Source organism: Somniosus microcephalus, chromosome 3 (genome assembly GCF_052327205.1).
Source record: "Somniosus microcephalus isolate GS21.2 chromosome 3, FLI_Smic_1.0, whole genome shotgun sequence".
Lineage (NCBI taxonomy): Eukaryota > Metazoa > Chordata > Chondrichthyes > Squaliformes > Somniosidae > Somniosus > Somniosus microcephalus.
Window position 1 is genome coordinate 274,271,433 of NC_140989.1, and position 17,261 is coordinate 274,288,693.

The following is a 17,261-nucleotide window of genomic DNA, read 5'->3' on the forward strand; positions in this document are numbered from 1 at the left end:
ATCTCTGCCTTGAAGCCCTCCCATTGCTCATTTACTGTTTTATGTACCAATATTTGTTTCCAATCCACGTGGGCCAGAACCCTTTATAACTCACTGAAATGAGTCCTCTTCCAGTTGAGTAACTTCACCTTTAATTGTTCCTTGTTCCTATCCATAACTACTCTAAACTACTCTAAATTGCGATCATTACTTGATAATACAACTTTGAATTAACAGGAGAACTATATAGCAAAGCTGTGGCAATTAAAAAGTGATTTTCACCATCAGTATCCTTTAGTAAAAATCAAATAGTTGAATTAACAACAGTAGAAATCCAGTCACTTGTGGACACCAGAAAGCTGCATTAAGGATGGAACTCATACACTGTACATCTATACTACATGCTTTGACCCTCTGTTGCTTCTTATACGTTGAGCAGACATCAAAGTCATGCTGAATATGATATTCAACAACTGAGGTGAATAAAATATTGCAGAAGTAACACCTCGTCCATTGGGCATATAAATTGTATGCAGAGTGATGCATTTTCTGTTTAAACCATGGTTCACGGTGTGAAATTCAAGTTTTTTTTAGTTATGCACTCAACAAGGTAGCATTGATTGACTGGCATGATCAGCAGAGCACCTAATGGACACCAGTCGATCTGCATTCAAGAGGCCTTTAACTGGTATCTTGAAAGGACTACGTGGTGCAAGATCTGGCTGTGTGACATAGTTAACTAGAATGGTCTCGAGGAGGAAGATGCTACCTCAAAAGATCCAGACATCATCTGGCCTCATACTAGGCTCGTCATTCTTAGTACCACATTCCACACTAGCAGTTAAACACTGGCTTCAGTGCACAGCCCTAGCTTGATGAAAGAAGTGTGCAAAGTCAATCATCACTTGCTTATCTAGGGTTGTTGAAGCATGGATTGGGCTACAAGAAATGTATTGCCCTTTGGTACTCCAGTGCAATATTTCCAAGTCTCCCTATGCTCTCAGCAACCACAAGGGGCAACTTCGTAAAAGTATTTGTTCTTGTTAAAGGTTGTCTGCGGTTACACTCTGATGTTATACCACCTGAAATAATGGATTAAACAATGCAACATATGAAAACAAGCTTTGCTAGTAGTGAAGTTGAATCCAGGAGAAGTATAAACAACTACTCACATAAGCTGCTTCTGTAACATTCCCATAGCAGCCAGTTCCTCATATGCTCTCATTGATTTGGCATTTACAGGAACAACAGCAGCAATATCAACCTGCAATCAAAGTTCTGTATTAAGTGAACAGGTTCAATACATTGAGGGTAGAACAGGAAGCATTAGACCAGTTTTAGTTAGATGCATCTTTCTATAGAGTGAAGCAAAAATATCACACTGGAATCCTTTTTTGTTCTATTTATTTTGAGCATATCAATCTCCTTTATATAGTGTTTTGTTAATTTTCTAATATTTCTAAATGGTAAAGTGTGGGTCTGTGGCATATAGCTTCTTTAAAAAAAAATCTAGAGTACCAGAACTAGCATTTAGCTTCTTCTTTGATCTACCTTCAGCTCCCCCCATCTAGTTATGCCAACCCCCCTCTGCCCCATCCCACCCCAGAACAGCCAGCTTATGATGCATCTCCCACCTCATGGTCTTGCAATTGCTGCTTTTATTTCTGAGCCTGTGCTTCTCCTAAATCACCAGACTCTTCTATGTAGTATCTGAAGCTTTTGACATATATGCTCAAAAACAGAGAATCTTATTACGATCAATCAATACTTCAGTAATACATTTTCTCACAGGCGTTTGAGTTCCATTCTTGAGAGTTATATTCCTGTTTATAGTCTCCCATCACATACCAATCACAAATTGAAGACTGTGGGCCCAGGAATCTTGTGCATCTGTTCTAGGGTTGCCAAACCTCCAGGAATGTCCTGGGGTCTCCAAGAATTGAAGAATTAATTTCCTGAACACTGCTGTGAGCAACCCGAAAGAAAATTCATAGGAGCATTATAAAAAAGCTTGCTCTTTTCATTTTCTTGCAACACTTTCATTTATTAGTTATAAACATATTGGTGATGGAAATAAAACTATTTGACTAGGCAGGGCAGTTGGAGGTGGGAGGTCATGTGATGAAAACTCCAGGAATACATCCTACCAGACTTAGAATCATAGAATGGTTACAGCACAGAAGGAGGCCATTCGGCCCGTCGAGCCCATGCCGGCTCTCTGGAAGAGCACTTCAGCTAGTCCCACTCCCGTGGCCTTTCCCTGTAGCCCTGCAAATTTTTTCCCCTCAGGTATTTATCCAATTCCCTTTTGAAAGCCACAATTGAATCTGCCTCCACCACCCTTTCAAACAGTGCATTCCAGATCACAAGCACTCGCTGCGTAAAAAAGTGATTCATGTCGCCTTTGGTTCTTTTGCCAATCACCTTGAATCTGTGTCTTCTGGTTCTCAACCCTTCCGCCAATGGGAACAGTTTCTCTCTATCTACTCTCTCTAGATCCCTCATGATTTTGAATACTTCTATCAAATCTCCTCTCAACCTTCTCTGCTCTAAGGAGAACAACCAGTTCTGATGAAAGGTCATCGACCTGAAACATCACAAATGCAAAATACTGGAAATCTGAAATAAAAACAGAAAATGCTGGAAATAGTCAGCAGGCCAGGCAGCATCTGTGGAGAGAGAAACAGAGTTAATGTTTCAGGTCAGGCCTCTGAACTCCATAAAATGTTCATTGTGTTGAACTCATAAAACAGTTGACTGTTAAGTATTGTATTGACATTTATTATCTGCTGATTTAATTTGCTTCTGTGTATCTTTCTCTCTCAGGCTACACTTCAATTAATAGTTTTAACCTGAGCTAGATAGTCTGTCAGCATAATGTTTTCCTGCCCATCAGAGAAATTAGGAAATCATTGTGGCATCCCATACTATTTCCAATGTAGAACCCAGTGGGATAGGGATAAGTAGTTTGCCCTGCAATACATCATCTTGTATATACATCACGCATAAGGTCAAGTTTCAATTCATAGGAAGTGTGGGCTTGCTGATGGAAGTTGACTTTTGTAGTGTTGCTGCTATATTTTGCATGATGATATTAACAGCTTTATACTGTAATACTGGGTATCAATTCAGGACACAAGACTGCAGAAAATATGCAGCATAATGCAATGTTCAATACTCAGTGTTTGGAACAATAACAGCAATAGTCCTTCAGGTAGGCATACTGGCTCTCCTGCATTTGGTGGGAGTATCACTCGGGAGATTGTGATCTGCTTTCTGAGGATAGTGATCTTCTGCCTGTTGTTACTTTTACAGTAACTCCTGGCATTTTTCTTGGTTCTCTTGCTGACAAGTGAGAGAAAACAAGAGATTACCAGTGAGGCAATGCTACTCCACTACAAATAACGATAGGGAATATCCTCCATTAAATTGATAGGCCTACCAAGACAAATCAAGCATGGGTAACTGATATATAGGTCCCAATATTAACTTCGAGGCACGTTCGGTGTGGGGGCGGGGGGGAAGGGGGGGTCCCGATATCGCGTGTGAAACCCGGAAGAACTTTCAGTGCGTCTGTCTGTGGCATTTTAACACAACCACCTCATTATAAATTTACTTCTGGGTTTAGCGTTGAATGCACAGCAGCGGGCATGGTGCGGAACCGCATGACGCGATCTCAACTTGAGTACTTAAAGGTGTGATGAAATATATACCTTCATCAGCCTATGTGTTTTACCTGTGTGTTTCACCTGCTTGTATTGTGTGAACCGCCCCCTTTTGTTCCTATTGTGTGTATTGGCTACGCCCCTGTCTTTTGCCATATAAAGGTCTCAGGAGCTGGATGAGTCATTCCTACCAGACACCCGATGTGGGAAGACCTGTAATGCTGCTATGTTCTTAGTGATTAAAAGCCATAGTTGAATCCTTTAAATTCCTTGTCTTTGAGTTATTGAAGGCACATCAATTTTAATCACTAAAACACCAGGATGGATCGACTCCTGAAACCAGAGCGCTTGGATCTGGACCCCCATGCCTCAGACGCAGCCACACAGTTCGGACACTGGTTCCAATGCTTCGAATTTTTCATTGCAAACTCATCCACTGCCATAGCCACAGCCGAAATCGCTACCGGAGACATGAAACTGGGAATCCTGCGAAACTGGGTGAGCCATCGGGTCTCCCCCCTCATCCAAGATGCCACCAGCTACGAGGAGGCCTGCGCCATCCTGAAGGCCCACTACGCGCGGCCAATAAACGTGGTGTACGCCAGGCATCTTCTGACTTCTCGCACGCAGCGGCATGGTGAGTCATTAGAGGACTTTATACTAAACCTAAAAGTACTGGGCAGAGACTGTAACTGTAAGGCCATGTCTGCCATCGTGTACACGGAGGAGCTGATTCGAGACACCCTTATTGCGGGCCTCAGTTCAAATTATATTCGGCAGAAACTGTTTGAAAAGGAGGGACTGGACTTAAAACAGGCTATAGATATAGCGCGATCGCTGGATATGGCCCAGAGGAACTCTAAATCCTGTTCCCCTGGCCACGCGGCCCACTCCGCCTCGTGCGCGCCGTGGGGGCCACCGTCTTGGAAGCCACCTTCACCTCCCAGGTCTCAGGCGAGCCCAGCACCATCGGAGCCCCAGCCTCCACCCAGGAGCCCCACTACTGCCGCAATGCATCGGGGCCCGAAATGCTACTTCTGCGGCCAGGACAAACACTCCAGGCATCTGTGCCCAGTGAAGGGCACCACCTGTTTTAAATGCGGGAAGAAAGGACATTTCAGCAAAGTCTGCAGAGGGAACCCCGCCTCCAACTCCACCACCGCCGCGTGCGCGCCATGGGAGCGGCCATCTTGGAAGCCATCTTGTCCACCCTCATGGAGTCCACCATCTTGCCCCGACTACACGGACCTCCAGGACCCACTGGTGGCCTCGATCACAGTGGAATAGCCGGGTGACCCCCGGGTGGCAGAGGCCATTGTGGAGGCCCTGTAGCCTGTCCCCCTGGATGCTGGCACACATCCCTCGTGATAGGGCGTCGGGGGATTCGTTGAGGGCCCCCGGCCTATATATTATGTCGTACTCAAACGTGGAGAGTTCGATCCGCCACCTGAGAATTTTGTTGTTCTTGATCTTCCCCCTCTGTTTGTTGTTAAACATGAAGGCTACCGACCGCTGGTCGGTAAGCAGGGTGAAGCGTTTGCCGGCTAGGTAGTGCCTCCAGTGCCGCACTGCCTCCACTATGGCCTGGGCCTCCTTCTCTACCGAGGAGTGCCTGATCTCGGGCCCTTGGAGGGTTCTTGAGAAAAAGGCTACGGGCCGCCCATCCTGGTTGAGGGTGGCTGCTAAAGCGAAGTCGGACGCATCGCTTTTGACCTGGAAAGGGATGTTTTCGTCCTCACCACCCCCAGCAGTACCTGATCAAAGCTACACGGCCATTCGAGCGCCTGAGCTTAGATTTCAAGGGACCACTCCCCTCCACCGACCGCAATGTGTACTTCCTCAACATTGTGGACGAGTACTCCCGCTTCCCATTCGCCTACCCCTGCCCAGATATGACCAGTGCCACGGTCATCAAGTGCCTCGGCAACCTGTTTTGCACGTTCGGCATGCCCAACTACATCCACACTGACAGGGGGGCGTCGTTCATGAGCGATGAACTGCGCCAATACCTGCTGTCAAAGGGGATAGCCACGAGTCGGACCACTAGTTATAACCCCCGGGGTAATGGGCAAGTGGAGAGGGAGAACGCGACAGTGTGGAAGGCGGTCACCTTAGCACTAAGGTCTAAAGGCCTCCCCACCTCCCGCTGGCAGGAGGTCCTCCCAGACGTACTCCACTCGATAAGGTCGCTACTGTGTACTGCTACAAACGCCACTCCTCACGAGAAGATGTTTGTTTTTCCCCGCAAATCAACCTCAGGAGTATCCCTACCCTCGTGGCTCTCCGCCCCAGGGACAGTCCTGTTACGGAAACATGTGAGGGGCCACAAAACGGATCCCCTCGTGGAGGCAGTACACCTACTCCACGCAAACCCACAGTACGCGTACGTCAAGCACGCCGACGGGCGTGAAGACACTGTGTCCATAAAGGACCTCGCCTCGGCAGGAAGCGACGACGACGACCCATCACCACCACCCCCAGAAGAACCTCCACCATCCCCAGAGGTATCCTCACCACCCCCAGCAGTACCTGCAACAACCCCAGCACATGGGTATGCCCAGGAGGGCACCACGGGCTCCCGGTCGGAACCCGAGGTACTGTTGCGACGTTCAGGAAGGACTATCACACCCCCGGACAGGCTAAATCTGTAGAAGGGGTGAATATGATGAAATATATGCCTTCATCAGCCTATGTGTTTTACCTGTGTGTTTCACCTGCTTGTATTGTGTGAACCGTCCCCTTTTGTTCCTATTGTGTGTATTGGCTACGCCCCTGTCTTTTGCTATATAAAGGTCTCAGGAGCTGGATGAGTCATTCCTACCAGACGCCCAATGTGGGAAGACCTGTAATGCTGCTATGTTCTTAGTGATTAAAAGCCATAGTTGAATCCTTTAAATTCTTTGTCTTTGAGTTATTGAAGGCACATCAAAAGGGATAAGCCAAAGATGGAACTTGGAGGAGTTGGAAGGTTTTGTACAGAGTCGACAATCGTAGAAGATGGACTCAGGATGCTCAAAGGCTGCAACCCACTTTAACAACGTCTCCTTTTGATGTGCTGCTGGAGGGAGTGAGGAGTCAAGAGAGATATACTCTTCCACAGCAATGGGAGGAAGAAACCTGCTGCTGTCACAAGGAAGTTGTAGCTAGATGTGGCCGAAGTGGTCAGCAGCAGGAGCATTGTGCAACGTTCCTGGATTCAGTGCAGGAAGCGATTTAATGACCTAACCAGGTCAGAAAAGGTGCATACAGTTGCACATTCACCTACATGATGATTTGCACATCATCCCACCCCCTCACTCTGCCTTCTCAAGCCTACTCCATCACATCACCCCTCACACCCACTTACCTTGCAAGCATACCCCTCCTTCTCTTTCTATGCACTTCCTAACATCCACATCTATCCATCCACCACTGCCACTCACTCTGATCCTTATGCCTCTGCCTGATAGTCACCCTCACCAAATGCACTGCATCCATCAGGTGAACACATGCCATTACAGTCACTCATAGGTCTGTTCTTCTCGCCATTGCTGGAGAAGAGACGTAGAACATTAGGGAGAGGGAGAGGGAAGTGTTGTACCCCAGGGGCCGTCGATGAAAAGGATAATCACTGAGGGGCAGCAGAAAATCTTCAACGTACTGACAGGCCTCCACACACACTGTCCACGATTGCAGAGAGAATGGAGGAGTCCATCTCAAGCATGAGTAGGTTGATGTCTCAGGGCATTGCAACAGAAACATCAATCGCGGCAAACAAATGAGTCATGCAGGCCTTGACCACAACCATGCAGACTCTGGATGCCAACATGTCTGGCACCTTAAATAGGATGATTGATATGCTGTAAGGCCAAGGCTAAGGTGTCTATGATCTGCACTAAGCTGCTCTCCAGCAGAGTGGTAGGAGTGAAGTGCGACTGGCCCTTAAAAGGGATGATGGTGAACGGGGACATGGAGGTGGGGACTCCACTCAAAGTGCCCCCACTTCTCACCCATTGCCCCCGCCCACCTCAGTCAGTACCCAACATGCTGCCTCATCTCCCGATGACCGAGTCTGCCCCTGCACAAGTGCAGGTGGAGCAGTCTTTGGCGGGCCCTTACGGGCTCCAAAACCCAGAGATTGTCAGCCAAGAGCATTTCAGCAGTCACAGCAGGGATCTGAGCAGCCTGCCTCTACCTCTGCTGAAGCCACAGGGATTGCATCATGTAGGAGTGGTATAAAAAGAGTCAAGTTTTGTAGTTGCACAAGGGTATGCACATGGGTGTATGAGAAAATGTTATGTTGTTAATTTTCTGTTCTATAGTAGAATCACATAAAATATATTACTTTGCACCACTTTCCCGCCTTGCCCATCCTTGGTTGCTGGGTGGCAACTTGCCTTTTCAGTGAATGGGAAGACGTGAATTGACAGGGACCAATGAGGAGTTGTCCAATGGGTGGTTGATTGGTTGCAGGAATGCTTTGTCTCCGTGGGATGGGGGGGGAGGGTGAGAGTGGCCATTGCATGTGATTGTTATATGGGCCCAGTGGTGATAACTAACTGAACCTTACAGCCATAAGGGAATCCCTGGCATTCATGTGAGCGGCTGGTGCTGTGTTGGGGTCACCATCTTCCACCTCCTCCACGCATTCATCCACAGACAATGTGTGCTCAGCGCCTTGTTCCCCCGAAAGCTCCAATCCTCGTTGCTGCGCAATGTTGTGCAGAGCGCAGCACACCACGATCATTTGTGGTTGCACACCAGTTGCACATTGATGGAATGGAACCCCTTGCGGTTTACGACTACTCGTGGTTGATCTGGGGTACACAGATTACCACATGTGTACAGTCAATGATGCCCTGCACCCGTAGGAAGCCAGCCAGAGATGCAAACCTCAATGCCTGCCCATTCTGACTAGTGTTGTCACAGGTGAAGTTGACATAATTGCCGGCCCTGGCAAACAATCCATTTATGTGCAACCGACTGGGAGAGCCTGGATATATCTCCAGTAGCACCCTGGAAGAATTGGAAGCAAAAAGGTTGAGGGCGGTGATCACTTTCACAGCCACCGGTAATGGGTGGCCACCAGATCCAACAGGGAGCCTCTTCTTCTAGGGGGCTTCTTTTTTTTTAAATTCATTCACGGGGTGTAGGTACCACTGGCAAGGCCAGCATTTATTGCCCATCCCTAATTGCCCTTGAGAAGGTGGTGGTGAGCCGCAGTACATTTGGTGAAGGTACTCCCACAGTGCTGTTAGCTAGCAAGTTCCAGGATTTTGACCCAGCGACGATGAAGGAACAGCGATATATTTCCAAGTCAAGATGATGTGTAACTTGGAATGGAACTTGGAGGTTGTGGTGTTTCTGTGCACCTGCTGCCCTTGTCCTTTTAGGTGGTAGAGGTCGCGGGTTTGGGAGGTGCTGTCGAAGAAGCCTTAGCGAGTTGCTGCAGTGCATCTTATGGATGGTACAAACTGCAGCCACGGTGCGCCGGTTGTTTCAGGTGGTGGATGGGGTGTTAATCAAGCCCGCTGCTTTGGCCTGGATGATGTTGAGCTTCTTCAGTGTTGTTGGAGCTGCTCTCATTCAGGCAAGTGGAGAATATTCCATCACACTCCTGATCTGTGCCTTGTAGATGGTGGAAAGGCTTTGGGGAGTCAGGAGGTGAGTCACTTGCCACAGAACACCCAGCCTCTGACTTTCTCTTGAAGCCACAAGTTTCTGGTCAATGGTAACCCTCAGGATGTTAATGTTGGGGGATTTGATGGTAATGCCATTGAATGTCAAGGGGATGTAGTTGTTGGAGATAGTCATTGTCTGCCACTTAAGTGGCAAGCATCATTGGCGCCACACATCAGCCCAAGCCTTGCAATATGTGGGCTCGGACTGCTTCATTATCTGAGGAGTTGCAAGTGGAACTGAACACTGCGCAATCATTAGCGAACATCCCTATTTCTGATGTTATGATGGAGGGAAAGTCATTGATGAAGCAGCTGAAGATGGTTGGGCCTAGGACACTGCCCTGAGGAACTCCTACAGCGATGTCCTGGAGCTGAGATGATTGGTCTCCAACAACCTCAACCATCTTCCTTTGTGCTAGGTATGACTCCAGCCAGTGGAGAGTTTTACCCCTGAACCCCAATGACTTCAATTTTACTAGGGCTCCTTTATGCCACCCTCGATCAAATGCTGCCTTGATATCAAGGGCAGTCACTCTCACGTCACCTCTTCAGCTCTTTTATCCATGTTTGGACCAAGGCTGTAATGAGGTCTGGAGCCGAATGGCCCTGATGGAATTCAAACTGAACATTGGTGAGCAGGTTATTGTTAATTAAGTGCCGCTGCCAAGAATGACCAGCACCGTCTCCTCCAAGGGCGTGAGGTAAAGCTAGGAATGTGAGGAGTGCTTCGTCTTTGGTAGACATTGTTGGTAGGTGAGTGATTGGGGGCGGTTGAGGTGGGGGGGGGTCGTGCATTGAGCAGTGTGTGAGGCTAGTGGTGCAGTTGGTAGGAGAGAAGATGCATTCACTGACCATGACCACTTGTCTGAGGTCATGAAACTTCTTTGGGTACTGGAGCCAGGTCCTGGGCTGACACTGTTAGCAGTAATGACCTCAGCGATCTGGTTCCACATCCTTCTTTCTGGAGGGCCTCCTGGCCCCCTGTGGATAGAGGACTTCCCTTCCACTTTTGACCGCCTGCACAAAGCTGGAGTGCTGCGTGCGAAATCCTGAGTGCCCTTTCCCTGGCCTGTTGAGCCATTTATGTTAGTGCTGAAGCAATTTTGCCATTTTTTACGTAGAAAAGGCAGTTCAGCTACAAGAGCCGAATACTGCCTAGCTTGGAAGGATTTTTAATGTTTTTTTTTCAGAAGGCAGTTGAGCGCTAAGGGCTAGAGATTGCCTATTTTTGAATGATTTTTAGGTTTTTTTCCAGAAGGCAATTCCCCTTTAAGGGCTCGAGACTGTTTTCTAAAATGATAGCCTTGCTTTACGAAAATGCAGCCTCGCTTCAGGGACGCTACAAGGACACAACATTGGGCCTCCTGTTGAGAGCACAGCTTGAAGCAGCACTTTCGTCACTTGGTTGTGCACTGAAATCATTCAGATCAGCAGGCCACACCAAAATAACGTGCTGCCTGCAATTTTTTTACAGGCAAATCTCGTCCCATAGTGCCACCGGCCATTTTCGAGCCTCATCAAATTTCTAGGCCATAGTGTGTATCTGGACTGGTCATATACAATAAAATGGAGAATGTTGCAAACCTATATTTAGGTGTCGGAAATCGAACCTTTACAATGGTAAGATGAAAAGCAGAGTGCGCGGGTGTTTTTTGATCGTTGTGTGTACTTTACTTCCTTGGCTCTTGCGCATTGGTTATCTACTAAAATGGTGTGCATCACAGGTAAAAATGCTAGACTTCAGCACCATGGAAACACCGGCAACATTCTATGAAGTGAAGAGCTGTTATCACGACCAATCGGAGCAACTGCTTCAGGCCAGCAGAAGAAAGCAAGCCCAGCTAATAAGAAGCAGCTCCAACAGGGCATGTCATGGCAAACGGCAAGCAGCATCCAACTGCGTTCTGCGAGTCAACATCCTCTCAACAGTAATCACTCTGCTGGCCAAAGTACTGCTCGCAACTGCTGGACAAAATGTGCTGTGTTTGATAAATTAATGGCAGCATTCTGAACTTTAGTGAAAGAGAAAGACTGCAAAGATTCACACTGAATGGTGGTTGAAGTTCTTATGTTCATTAATAAATAGACATTCTTATTATGAACACAGCTAGCTTTTGCTAGTTACTTTATTGAGCACATGTGGACTAGGTACTGTGTCTGTAGAGGCTTCCATCTTGACTGCTGGCTTGTGGGTAGCCTAGTGTCTCATGGGTAATGTAGTCTTAATATATATACAGCTGGGTAGTGTAGTCTTATATACAGCTCTACGGCTCCACCTAGTGTCCACTATAGAATGACATGTTATTGATCATTACATCCCCCTTTCTTTGAGGTTTAACAAAATCAATATCAATCAACTTTCAAGAAAACAATAAAGATAATATCAATAACACTTTTGTTAGTGCTCTATAAACATAAACATTTTCAAAACAGTCAACACATTTTCAAAGCTTTACATTGTACTCAAAGATTAAGTCTATCAGGCTCTTTTACTTCACGTGTGGATCTTCTCAACACGGGTAAGTCTGATGTGTCTTCATGAGATTGTTCTGGCGGTGAATGACAAGATGCAGTTGCGGCATTGTCATCAATCTGGTCTTGAATAGTCTCTTGTGTTTTTAGGAGGGAACGGCGGTTCCTCCCGAGAATCTGTCCTTCCTCAGTTCTAACAGTGTATGACCTTGGTCCCACTTCCTCAAGAACCGTAGCTTTCCTGTTCCATGCATCTGGATCCTCAATCCTGACAACATCATCCTTTGTCAATGGTTTTAGAGTTTTGGATGACTTGTCATAGTATGATTTCTGTTTCAGCTTTAACAGTTGAAGTCTCTGTCTCAGTTTCTCACTTTGCTGTTCTTTTGCACAGCAGGGTAGCGTGGAGCGCAACTTGCGACCCATTAGTAGTTCAGCAGGTGAAGAACCACAGTCTAGAGGTGAGGCTCGGTAGCTCAGCAGGGCGAGATCCTTAGATCAGACTTGCTTTCTGGCACTTTCTTCAGTAGCTGCTTAAGAACTTGAACACCTTTCTCTGCCTTACCATTTGACTGAGCATACAAAGGACTGGATGTGATGTGCTGAAAGTCATAATGTACTGCAAACTGTTGCCACTCCTTACAGTTGAAGCACGGACCATTGTCGCTAACGGCAATCCTGGGAATTCCATGTCTGGCGAAGATGGATTTCACATGCATTATGACACTGCTTGCTATGGTGCTTGAGAGCAGCGCCATCTCAGGATAGTTAGAATAGCAGTCAATCACTATTAGATAGTCTTTACCATTTAAATGAAAAAGGTCCATACCAACCTTTTGCCATGCTGCTGTTGGTATGTCAGCTACTATCATTGGTTCCTTTGCTTGTTTGTTTTGGTGTTTCTGACATGTCTCACATTTGCCTATCATGTTCTCAATGTCCTTATTTATGCCAGGCCAATAAACAGTGTCTCTTGCTCTCCTTTTGCATTTTTCAATTCCGAGGTGTCCCTCATGAATCCTTTTGAGCATGTCTTGACGTAGAGCCTGTGGAATGACTATTCTGTTCTGTTTTACTAATAGTCCACTTGCGACACTCAATTCTGACCTTATGTGAAAATATTTTGGACAGGAACCTTTTGGCCAACCATGATGAATGTTCTCTATTACTGTTTGTAATACTGTATCTTTTACTGTTTCTTCTGCTATTTGCTTTGATTTTGTGTCTGACACGGGCAGCGCAGCAGTGACCATACTCACATGAACATCCACGTCTTCTTCAGGAGAGCTCACATGACTCATTGTGGGTGCTCAGGATAGTGCATCTGCTAACACTATGTATTTGCCTGGTGTGTAGATCAGTTCAAAGTCATATCTTTGCAGCTTCATCATGAGTCGTTGAATCCTTGGAGACATCGCATTCAGGTTTTTTTTTTTTAATGATGGCAACCAGAGGGCTGTGGTCTGTCTCAGCTGTGAAGGTGGGAAGTCCATATACGTAGCCATGAAACTTTTCTAGTCCAACTACCAAGCCTAGACATTCCTTTTCAATCTGGGCGTATCGACACTCAGCATCAGTCATAGACCTGGAGGCATAGGCAACAGGCTTCCAATCTTCACCCTCTGCTTGTAGCAAGACCGCACCGAGGCCATCTTTTGATGCATCCGTTGACACTTTGATTCTTTTGGTTGGGTCAAAGAAGGTGAGTACAGATGTGGTTGTCAGCACTGTTTTTGAGGTTTATCCACTCTTGTTCATGTCTTTCTGTCCATGCGAACTCATTTGTTTTATGTAGCAGGTCTCGCAGACAGGCTGTCTTGGCTGACAAGTTAGGAATGAACTTTCCAATGAAGTTTATCATCCCCATGATGCGTAGCACTCCTTTTTTGTCAGTGGGTCGGGGCATTTTGAGTATGGCGTTTACTTTTTCCATATCTGGCTCTATTCCTTTACCAGATAGATTATCTCCTAGGAAAGTGACTTCCTGGACGCCAAACTGACACTTGGCTTTGTTGAGCTTCAGTCCATTCCGGCGTATGCTCTGTAGCACTTTAGTCAGTCTCTCATTGTGTTCTTTCAGTGTGGAGCCCCAGATGATGATGTCATCAACATAGACCCGAACTCCTTCCAGACCTTCAATTATGTGTTCCATCGCTCTATGAAAGATTTCAGATGCAGATATTATCCCGAAAGGCATTCTGAGGAAACAATACCTGCCAAATGGTGTGTTGAAGGTACAGTATTTGGTGCTCTCTTCATCCAGTTTTAGTTGCCAAAATCCTTGTGAGGCATCGAGCTTTGTAAAGTATCTGACACCTGACATTTCACTGGTGATTTCTTCTCGCTTGGGAATCTGGTAGTGTTCACGTTTTATGTTTGCATTTACGTCCTTTGGATCCATGCATATTCTTAGATCATTGTTCTTTTTCTTTACACATACCATGGAGTTAACCCAGTCTGTTGGCTCTTCGACTTTCCTGATGACTCCTAGTGTGGTCATTCTGTCCAGTTCATTCTTGAGCCGGTCACGCAGGGGTGCTGGAACTCTTCGTGCAGCAGGTACCACTGGCTGAGCATCCTGCTTTAGCTGGATCTTGTAAGTGAATGGTAGAACTCCAAATCCTTTGAACACATCCTGGAAATAATTCACTACAGAATCCACCGAGTCATCTGGTCTGCTTATGGCACAGTTTATACGGTAGACTCTTTTGACCAGTTCTAAGTCCTCACAAGCTTTGTCACCCAGTAGTGAATCAAGCCTTTCAGCCACAACAGAAAACATGAGATGATGCACTTTGTCTTTGACTGTCACTTTGAGTCTGCATACACCTAAGCTATCTATTTTCTGTCCATTATAGTCCTTCAGTAGTACTGACTTTGTCTGTATTTTGGGCTTTTCTTTCATATTGTTAATGTCACTCATACTGATTAAGTTTGCTTTTGCCCCAGTGTCTAGTTTCAAGGTAACTAATGCTCCATTTACCTGCAGTGGGATCATCCATTTGTCCTCTTTTACTGCATTAACTTTATGTTCAGCATTGTCCATTTCTGAGGGCTGCACATTTTCTGTATCCTTTTTGATATTGTCACATGACACCATTCCTACAAAAAATGTCTCACTTAAATCAGTGTCCTCAATTACATTAACTCATTGCCCTTTCTTAGTTTGTACTTTTGAAAAGCATTGTTTGGCAAAGTGATTCTTTCCATTACACTTTGTGCACATTTTTCCAAACGCTGGGCATTGTCTTAACTGGTGTTTGTAACCACAGCGTTTACCATTAAAAATTTCATCCTCCGATTCATTTCTTTTCTGCCCATGTTTCTTCCCCTTATAGGACACAGCACCGACAGCAGCATTATCACTCATTACAATCGCATCATTATTGATTTCACTGAAAGTCTTCGCGTGCTTTCGAGCTAGCTCGCTGGCTTGGCATATTTTCACCGCATTTTCCAAATTTAGTTCGGTTTCTCTCAACAGACGTTCCCTGACTTTTTTTATCATGAATACCAAACACAATCTGGTCACGAATCATGGTTGCTTTGAGCTCAGAGAAATTACATGTCTGTGCTTTCAGTTTCAGATCAGTTATAGAGCTATCAAAAGTCTCATTTTGCTGCTGTGTCCGAGAACAGAAGATGTATCTTTCATAGGTCTCATTCTTTTTGGGAGAGCAATGTGCATCAAATTTTTTTAGCACATCTTCTAATTTTTCTCTGTTCTCCACTGGATTAAATACAAATGTATTAAATACCTCTATCGCCTGTGGGCCTGCAACCATAAGCAGCAACGCTATCTTCCTTGTGTCTGGCTTCGTACCGAATCCGATGGCTGCAATGTAGAGTTCGAATTGCTGTTTAAAAGTCTGCCAATTGTAGTCGATTTTTTCTGTGAGTTTCAAACACTCTGGTGGCTTCAAATTCTCCATGTCGCTTTTCACAATTTTCAGCAGATCTTCACCACCCTGGTACCATCTTATGTTCATTAATAAATAGACATTCTTATTATGAACACAGCTAGCTTTTGCTAGTTACTTTATTGAGCACATGTGGACTAGGTACTGTGTCTGTAGAGGCTTCCATCTTGACTGCTGCCTTGTGGGTAGCCTAGTGCCTCATGGGTAATGTAGTCTTAATATATATACAGCTGGGTAGTGTAGTCTTATATACAGCTCTACGGCTCCACCTAGTGTCCACTATAGAATGACATGTTATTGATCATTACAGATGTTTGTTAAGTAAATACATACATGAATTACATTTACCTGTATTGTGCGCAAGGCATTTTCTACTAAAATTAGTGCATGTGGTTAGAATGGTGCTGCCATAGCCACGCCTTCGGCCAGTCAGAGTTTTCTATTGAGCAACACTGTCCTACATGGAAAATCCAAAGAGAATCCTACTGATGCATGCTGGGATATTCTACAAACTGCGCCTTTTCAGATTGCACAGGGTGTCATTGGTAACTCCCTTCAACTGTACTGGGAAAAAAATCTGGTCAAAACCTGGGTTTCTGCGACAGGCTAAGGCCTTTAAGTAAAAACTCTAATGAAGGTATTAGAAGACATAAAAGACAATTCTTACTGGTGAATTTAATAATGTTATTGTAAAATATGCAGAGGAGAAAGCCTTAGACTCAACCGAGAGAGTGTTTAGATGACCTGATGTGGAAGATCATTTGGCCCATTTTAGCTCATCTGTCCAGAATGTTTCAAAATCTATACTTTTTTGAACATATCACCTAACTGACTCCATTTCTCCCAAATAACTGATTCAGCAATTTTCTGCCTAAATATACTGCTCTATGGTAGGAAATCTATAGTAGAAAATGAAAACCACCATAAACAGAGTATCATTAATGAGAATTCAATTTAGCATGGCAGTAATTTGGCATAAATATCAATGCCAAGTGAAAGATTATGTTTGCACTCAATAAATCCACATCCTGACTGTACTGTATTCCAAATATATACATTTTGAATGCAAGCTTCCTTCTTAGATGTGTGCACTTAATCAAATACGTTTAAGCAAGTATTTGTGCACTAGTCAATAAAAGTCAGTAAGATAGAAGAAACTTGGTGACGTAATAAAATTCACTACGCACTTGGTTTGAGCATAAAGCAAGGCTTTAATCAACTTGTTTCAGAATATGGAAGTCTAGTTGTATTTCACTAGCTCCTTGTCTTACAAAATGTCCCTGGAAAGCTGGGGCCGATGCCCGAGTATTTATACTCCTTGGACGGCGCCACCAGCTGGCCGCCCAGTGTTATTTCATAAGTAGTTGCTGGATGATGAGATTTATAACATTCTTCCTGCCTAAAAGATCTGGAAGTCTGACGACGCCTTCTTAACGGATTAGGCGGACCACAAATAGCCGCAGTCTTTTAGATTTTTGTTTATGGCCAGAAGGCACGTCTCCCTGGACCGTGTCTTGGTCCCTGGGCCGCTTGATCCGTACCAGTGGATCGACAGGGCTCGTGTT

General features: G+C 45.4%; 1 protein-coding gene across 4 annotated transcripts in view; it reads right to left on the reverse strand.

Annotated features, from left to right (window-relative positions):
• axdnd1 (axonemal dynein light chain domain containing 1) overlaps positions 1-17,261 on the reverse strand; it is a 209,007-nt gene that overhangs the window by 46,464 nt on the left and 145,282 nt on the right. For all 4 annotated transcript variants that reach the window (XR_015077655.1, XM_085982558.1, XM_085982557.1 and 1 more), the window contains one exon: positions 1,152-1,243. Coding sequence is in view for 3 of the 4 variants with exons in the window: in XM_085982558.1 (XP_085838684.1) it covers positions 1,152-1,243 (92 nt within the window). In the remaining variant the exon portion in view is untranslated. The remainder of the gene's footprint in view (positions 1-1,151; positions 1,244-17,261) is intronic.